This window comes from Geospiza fortis, unplaced genomic scaffold (assembly GCF_000277835.1).
Source record: "Geospiza fortis unplaced genomic scaffold, GeoFor_1.0 scaffold254, whole genome shotgun sequence".
NCBI classification, from domain to species: Eukaryota; Metazoa; Chordata; class Aves; order Passeriformes; family Thraupidae; genus Geospiza; species Geospiza fortis.
This window is the reverse complement of record NW_005054441.1, coordinates 497,219-505,627: the sequence shown is the minus strand read 5'-3', so window position 1 is coordinate 505,627 and position 8,409 is coordinate 497,219. Positions and strand designations below refer to the sequence as shown.

General features: G+C 53.8%; 1 protein-coding gene across 1 annotated transcript in view; it reads right to left on the bottom strand.

The window, feature by feature from the left end:
* The window catches only part of ATP8B3 (ATPase phospholipid transporting 8B3), a 27,198-nt gene that overhangs the window by 11,488 nt on the left and 7,301 nt on the right, over positions 1-8,409 (bottom strand). Inside the window, 8 exon segments of the mRNA XM_031062198.1 lie at positions 288-452; positions 1,681-1,793; positions 2,843-3,031; positions 3,665-3,751; positions 5,977-6,281; positions 7,004-7,197; positions 7,757-7,845; positions 8,381-8,404. Of these exon segments, the coding sequence (XP_030918058.1) occupies positions 288-452; positions 1,681-1,793; positions 2,843-3,031; positions 3,665-3,751; positions 5,977-6,281; positions 7,004-7,197; positions 7,757-7,845; positions 8,381-8,404 (1,166 nt within the window).

Genomic DNA, 8,409 nt, shown 5'->3' with positions numbered 1-8,409 from the left:
ATATAATAATATATCTAATATGATATAATATATGATACATATAATATATTATATATACTATTGTAGATATTATAATATATAATATATAATATTTAAATTATTTATATAATATATAAATATATACTATATATTTATGTAATATAAATATAATGTAATATAACATAACGTGATGTAATAGAATAGAATAGAATAGAATAGAATAATAAATCACCCTGCTGAAACATAAAATCAAGATTCTCATCTCTTCCCTCGTCCCAGTGCCCCTCAAACACGGCCACAGGTCGCACCTGCAGGTTCTGCTCCATCTCCTCGTAGAGCCTGTCCAGCTCCCGCGCGCGGTCCCGCAGCAGCGCCGCGGCCTCGTGGTGCCTCCGGCCCCAGGCGCGGAACTCGGCCTCGCTCACCTCCCTGCTGGCCACGCACAGCGTCCTCAGCGTCTCCTCCGCAAAGCGCTGCGGGGAGGACACATCAGCACTCCCCTCCCGCAGGAGTGTGTGGCAGAGCTGTCCTTTGGCCCCTCAAAAAGGAAAGAGGCCCAGAAGTTTCTCTCCTGGATTAGGTGAAAAAGGCATCTCATAGGCCCGGGGGACTTCACCTCAAACTAAAGATAGCTAATTGGACAGGAGCCAAAAAGTCCTGCCTGAGCAATTAACTAGAAAAAGAAGTGAACAAAGAACCCCTGGCATCTGGCTTGGTTTTTCTCAGTTTGTTATTTTGCCTTTTATTAAACCTTTTTGTTTCCAACACTGCAACAGAAGCCATCCTGCTGATTTTTATGCTTCCAAGGGTAGCTGAGCTGTCTTGGGTGTGTTATAGGCCTCCGAGAGCTTATGAGACCTGGCTCGAGGAGGCTCCTGTAACATCCTCCCTCCCCAGGAGATTGTGGGAAATTATATGAAAAGTAGAAAGTAAGGACAAATAGAACAATGCTCTGTGTATTAACACTCGGCTAGAATAACTCCCTAAGCTGAAAAAAAATATATCTAGTGAGATATTAGGGAGTTCTAAGCTTAATAATGGAGCTTATAATGTGTTTTAAGGCTTACAAGCAGGTATTGTATTCTAAATAAGCCAGCATTGTTTTAACCAAAGGTACGTGTGCGTATAGTGGTTGGATAGAACTACTGTCAATGTGCTTTTGCTTTGTGTGATTGGTCAAAAAACTTATAAAGTGAGTTGTAACATTGAGTTCTTTGTCTGCTGCTGGGGACATAAGCTGATGGCATCTTCCCATTGCCATAACCATGTAATGAGACTGATGCTGAAAAATACAACAGCTTGAGAAGTGCTCCCCAGCAGTCCCATCTCGTTTGTGATTTGTACATAGATCCCCAAACAGCAATAGAGAGGGCCAGGAAACTCTCACAGGACCAGGGCATCAGCCCAGGCCAGCCATGGGCAGAGCCAGAGACACTCCAGGACCTGGGCATCTCCCTCCAGGCTCCAACTCCCCCCATCCTCCAGCATCCCCACGAGCATCCCTGGATGCAGCTGCTCCATGCAGAACACCAAAGGTGGAATCCATTCCCTCTCACCCCCTGTCCCAATGCAGGTGAGGCTCCTAGAGCAGAAGGCAGAACCAAAACCCCTTAGGCAGAGGGAGGAAGAGCAGCAGGACACCCAGCCCAAGGCCAGCAGGAGGCAGAGCAGTGCTGTCACCCTGGGCTTTGTGGCACTCACATCCAGAGCCCTCTCGGTGAGGCTCTCCTGGGGCCCTCGGCTGCGCAGCCTCTCCAGGATGACGGTGTCAGCACCCTTGGTGTAGAGCCGGATGGTGCCCTGGGGGTCTCGCACTGCCAGGGAGGGGAGGACACCTTAGGGCCCCTCAGAGGTGGCTCCCGTTCACTGCTGTCCCTGCACGGTGGCCGTGCCGGCCCCAGAGGGCTCGCTGGTGCTTTTCTATCTGTGGCCATGGGGAGCACAGGAGTGTCCCCTGGTCTGCACCACCACGGGGCAGAATCGGGGACTGTCAGTTCCTCACACAACTCCTCTGAGCCCTGGATTTAGTTCCTCTCTCTTGGCTGCTCAAATCCTTCTTGGCTGCCCTGACCGAGGTGAGCAAATCCACAGGGATGACCAGGATGACCCTCGGGAGCCAGCTGTGGATTTACTGATGTTGGAACTCAGTACATCCCTCTGGGTGTCCAGAGTTGCTGAGGACCCCGCCGGGGGGCTCGGAGACCCTGGCATGCAGCCCAGAGCACCTGGGGATTTGATTTTGACCCCTGGACCAAGTTGACAGCTTTGTATGAGGACCTGAAAGTCACAGAAGTTTAAATAGTATGATAATAAAATGATCACAGGGTGAAAATGTAGATTTTAGGATTTTTGGTATGGAGGTTATAGGGACAAGATGGAGGAACTTGGGTGTGTCCAGCCTTTCTTCTTCTTCTTCTTGGTCTCCATTTTCTGCTGTGATGTTGGCACTTTGGGATTGGTTTAGAGTAGAAGTGCACTGTCTAACACAGGTGATAGGTATTGTGCCTGTGGCTGCCCTGCTGAGCAGATCTCGGCTGGGCAGAAAGAAAATTTTATAGATAAGAATTAATAAACAACCTCAAGACCGAAAACTGAAGAGAACTCTGACTCGTTCTTCAGACGCACAAGCCAAAGCAGAGACATCCTGCACATCTCAGGGCAGCAATGAACAACCAGCTACCCGAGATACTTCCTCTCTCTTGGCTGCTCAAACCCTTCTTGGCTGCCTTGACTGAGGTGAGCAAATCCACAGGGATGACCAGGATGACCGTCAGGAGCCAGCTGTGGCCACCTGCAGCCATGCCAGTGCCATCCCTTGCGGGGCTGAGCACAGAAGGGACCTGCGACAGCCCACCCCACTCACCCAGGACAGACATCCTCTTGCGGTCGCTGTTGAAGTCCAGCATGGCCAGCAGCTCGTAGGTCCTGGTCCTGCCCAGCTCCCTGATGGTGATGGAATCCTGAGTCCGGCCCAGGAAGACGTAGCCCAAGCTCCTGGCTGCCAACACCAGCGCTTCCTCATCCGGGGAGGCTGCCTGGTAAACCAGCTGGTCTGCAGGAGGGGAGGAGGAGGATCACACACAGAGACTCCCAGCAAACCCCACTGGGACAGCTGCAGTGCCCCGTTCTTGCCCAGCTGTGACACCCTGAGCTGGAGCTGCCAGGCTGGGGAAGCCCAGTCCTGCGTGTCTGATCTGCAGAGGGACTGGGGACAAGGGATGAAGGGACAGGACCCAGGCAATGGCTCCCACTGCCAGAGGGCAGGGCTGGATGGGATCTTGGGCAGGAATTGTTCCCTGTGAGGGTGGGCAGGCCCTGGCACAGGGTGCCCAGAGCAGCTGGGGCTGCCCCTGGATCCCTGGCAGTGCCCAAGGCCAGGCTGGACAGGGCTTGGAGCAGCCTGGGACAGTGGGAGGTGTCCCTGCCATGGCAGGGCTGGCACTGGCTGGGCTTTGAGGTCCCTCCCAACCTCAACCATTCTGGGATTCTATGCTCCCAGACAGGATTATCCCCCTTGTGCTTCTGCTCCCACCCATGAGCTCTAAAACTCCCTCAAACACAAACCCATGGCACAGGGACAGTGGCACGAGCCCTCCATGGGCTCTCCCACCCCACAGCTGAGCTTTGCTGGGTTCTCCCAAACCCCACCACGGCCCCAGAGCCCCAAGGGGCAGCTCAAACCCACCACCCCTGTCCTCCACCATGACGGTGTGGCAGAGGGCCAGCAGCCTCAGGAACTCCCTCAGCACTGGGTCATTGTCCCTCTGGGCGGCTTCCAGCAGCGTCACATCACAAACACCCGACTTCTGCTGCCCAGGGTGCTCCCAGCTCAGCCCCGAGCCCTGCAGGAGGCACAGGCAGGATGCAGGAACCCAGTGGGGCCGAGCACAGGGCTCTGTGTCCCCAGGGGCACCAGGATGTGACACAGTGGCACTCTGGTGTCCTTCTGTCTTAGGCTGGAAATGGGAATGTGTGCTCTATTCCTATCTGTGGAGCAGTTCTGTTATTCTGTCCATTGGACAGTTTTCTTTATCTCTCCCACAGCCAACCCTCCCTCCAGGAGATCTCTGCTGTCCATGGCCACTGAGTGTCCCTGCAGGGCTGATCCAATTCCAGCATCCCATGGGGAGATGCTGCGCCCAGGGGAGGAGCCAAGCATTCCTACCTGGATCCAATCTGAGCCTGGAGCAGCACAGCAGCCTTTGCCCACTGCATTGCCAGAGGAGCAGCTTTCTGCTGCCCTGCATTGCCAGAGGGAGCCCAGGCCCATCTGCAGCAGCTCGGGAGCTGCAGAGGAAAACTCCCCCCTTGTGCAGGATCCCTGCTCCAGCAGCAGCACAGCTGGCACTGCAGGAGGGCTGAGCCCCCATGGGATGGGGCTGTGCCACCCCCTGACACACAGGGGGCAGGGCATGGTCTGACTCTGGCAATAGGTTTTTGTTGTTTGTACTATTGCATTTGTATTTTTATTTTTCTTAGTAAAGAACTGTTATTCCTACTCTCATATCTTTGCCTGAGAGCTCCTTAATTTCAAAATTATAATAATTCAGAGGGAGGGGGTTTGCATTTCCCATTTCAGGGGAAGCTCCTGTCTTCCTTAGCAAACACCTCTCTTTTCAAACCCAGACACCTTCCAAGGTGTCCTTCCCCTCCCTGTCTGTGTGAGACCCCCAGGGCACAGCCCCAGGCCAGGGGCTGAGCCCAGCTCTGCGCTGCCCACACCAAGGAGGTGAGTGCAAAACAGCTGGGAATGAAAAACCCCTAAAAATCAGAACTGCATCCTTTTATAACTCCACTTCCTCTGTCCTGAATGACAAACTCACCAGGCCCCTCAAAGAGCCTGGACCCTGTTGGGAGCCAGCTGAGCTCCTCAGCATCAGGCTGTCCCTGGTGTCACCAGTGTCACCAGTGACAGCCCCATGGCACATGGGAGGGGGCTTTACTCACCTGTGGCTGTTTGTTCTCACGGCCTGTGCCTGAACCTGCCAAAATAAAAATAAGCCCATTAATAGAGGGCTATTAAATATAATAAATTAAAAAAAAAAAAAAAACAAAAGAAACCTCTAACAGCTACCTATTAAATTTAAAAATTGTATATTTTCTTATAACAAAAAACTTATAACTTCTTTAAATTACAACCAACTACTTACTCCTTTAAAATCTCACAACCTCTAAAACTAATATTTATCTAAGCAATAAATCATTCTTAACCCAAAAATAATCCCATTCCTTCATTAAAAACAACAATTATTTTAGTTTGGAAGATGTTAGTGGGGGTGTGTATTCTATTCCCATCTGTCAGAGCTGGGGCAGTTCTCTGCTGTTCATGGGCAGTTTTTTCTTTATCTCTCCCACAGCCAACCCTCCCTCCAGGAGATCTCTGCTGTCCATGGCCACTGAGTGTCCCTGCAGGGCTGATCCAATTCCAGCATCCCATGGGAGATGCTGCGCCCAGGGGAGGAGCCAAGCATTCCTACCTGGATCCAATCTGAGCCTGGAGCAGCACAGCAGCCTTTGCCCCCTGCATTGCCAGAGGAGCAGCTTTCTGCTGTCCTGCATTGCCAGAGGGAGCCCAGGCCCATCTGCAGCAGCCCTGGAGCTGCAGAGGAAAACTCCCCCCTTGTGCAGGATCCCTGCTGCAGCAGCAGCACAGCTGGCACTGCAGGAGGGCTGAGCCCCCATGGGATGGGGCTGTGCCACCCCCTGACACACAGGGGGGCAGGGCATGGTCTGATTCTGGCAGTGGTTTGTTTTCTTTTTTGTACTATTGCATTTGTATTTCTAATTTTTCTAGAACTGTTATTCCTATTCCCATATCTTTGCCTGAGAGCCCCTTAATTTCAAAATGATAATAATTCAGAGGAAGGGGGTTTACATTTTCCATTTCAGGGGAGGCTCCTGTCTTCCTGAGCACACACCTGTCTGTTCAAACCCCCACAATAATAAATCCTGCAAAGCCCCAAAACCATGAGGGATGAGGACAAGGAGAATTCCTACCAACACCAATCCCCCTGTCCCAAGCACTCAGCAGGGGTGGAAAGAACCAGCTCCAGGTTCATCTTAGCCCTACAAACCAATCCCAGCCCTGGTTACCATAGATGGTCCCGTTGACACAGCATTTCTTGAAGCTCATGATGTTCTGGGTCAGGGTGCCCGTCTTGTCTGAGAAGATGTACTGGATCTGGCCCAGCTGGTCGCTGAGGCTGGTGCTCCTGGCCTCAGCTGGGATGTCCTTGGCACCATAATACATCTCCAGGTCCCAGTTGATGAAACAGCTGTTCACCAGGTAGATGAATTCAAACCTAGGGAGTGCAGGAGGAGAAAACAGGGAGAAGGAGATGGTGTTCCTCACAGCCCAGGGGTGCTGGGGACCCGAGACAGGAAGGAAGGGCAGGGGGACATCCTCACTATGATCCTACTGCTCTGGGCTTGGGGGAGGCCAGAGGGTTTTCATCACCCACTGGGTCCCATCCCTCTGGAATTCTGGCCCTTGCTGACCAAATTCACAGATCTGGAGGTCCAGTGAAGGGCCCAAAAGTTTGGAAACAGCTTTTTCCAACATAAATTGTGATTGTTGGCTGCACAGAGCACCTGTGCCCTTCTCCTCCCCATCCCTGCTGCTGTCCACAGGAAGCCCAGGAATATCTCAGATCCTGCATCCAGGGAGCTGCACCTTCCTCAGAGCCATCCTCAGCCTGCCCACGACTCCCAAGATCCCACCCAGCTCTGCCCTCTGGCAGTGGAAGCCATTCCCTGTGTCCTGTCCCTCCATCCCTCATCAGGGGTGCCCAGGGCTCACATCCCTGTTCTGCTTTTGCCCTGGGAAGGTCCCAAAGCACAACCTTGGTGTTTGTAGGACACACACCCCATCCACCCTTCCCCTCTGCTGGCTAAGGGAGCACCTGGGAATGACCTGGGCCACACCTGGACCTTCATTTTGGGGCTGTGACCAAACTCCAGGTGAGGAACAAGGGCAGGGGGTGGGTGCTGGGCTCTGATCCCCACCAAGCTCCGTGGTCCTTACGTGATGTACATGGACATGGGGATGATGATGCTCAGGAGGATGGTGAAGCCCCAGAAGTTGAGGAAGGCCTGGTGGGCAGGGCTGGTGTGCTGGTAGAGAGCAGCCAGGTAGCTGTGCTTCTCCTGGAACGTCCTGGCCCAGAACCCAGAGGCCACAGCCAGGCCCAGGGACGTCAGCAACAGCAGCAGGAAGATCTGGGGTGGAAACCAGCATAAGTCCCAAGATGAGAAAGCCTCACAGAGCCCACCAGAATCTTCTCTAGAAGGCTCCAGGGAGTGCTCAGAGCCCCTTGCAGGGCCTGAAGGGGCTCCAGGAGAGCTGCAGAGGGACTGGGGACAAGGCCTGGAGGGACAGGACCCAGGCAATGGCTCCCACTGCCAGAGGGCAGGGCTGGATGGGATCTTGGGCAGGAATTGTTCCCTGGCAGGGTGGGCAGGCCCTGGCACAAGGTGCCCAGAGCAGCTGGGGCTGCCCCTGGATCCCTGGCAGTGCCCAAGGCCAGGCTGGACAGGGCTTGGAGCAGCCTGGGACAGTGGGAGGTGTCCCTGCCATGGCAGGGGTGGAACTGGGTGAGCTTTGAGGTATCTCACAACCCAAACCTTTCTGGGATTCTCTGAACATGTAAAACTCAAGATATTTTGCCCCAAATATTGCAAGATGAAGAAAAGCAGCACCACCCAAGCAAGAGGCCTCTCATGAGGAGCCCTGAGGGCCACCCCAGGAGCAGGGCAGAGGTGTTGGTCCCACACCCACCACGATCACCAGCCGGTCCATCAGGTGGTCCAGCTTGGTTTTCTTCCTCTTGATCTTCCCAGAGTTCCTCATGATTTTGGAATCAAACCCTGGGCAGGAAACATTTCCAGAGTAAAAATGCAAGTCCCCAGAAGGTCAGTGAGGCTGCTTCCCTCCATGGTGACACCTGCCCTCCCCTGAGGAGACCCTCCCTCCATCGGTGTCCATGGAGCTGTGGCTGCAGGCTCCAAAACGTGATGCTCACAGCAGCTCTCAGCCCTCCCTCTCCCCACAGCTCCCCGTGGCCTGAGCTGGTGGGCTGGATCTGGGATGAGTGGAAGTGCCCAAGGCCAGGCTGGACAGGGCTTGGAGCACCTGGGACAGTGGGAGGTGTCCCTGCCATGGCAGGGGTGGCACTGGATGGGCTTTGAGATCCCTCCCAACCCAAACCATTCTGGGATTCTCTGAACATGTTAAACCCAAGACATTTCGGACCAAATATTGCTGCAGCTGGGGGGTAACCCGGGATGAGGAGAGGTTTGGTACCACCGCAGCATCTCCTCCACCTTGTGCCAGCTGGGAACAGCACCTGCTGGCCCTGGAATGGCTTGGGCAGCTCCAAGCCGCCGGGGCAGGGACACTCGCCTGCGTAGAGCACCAGGCCGTAGCAGAGG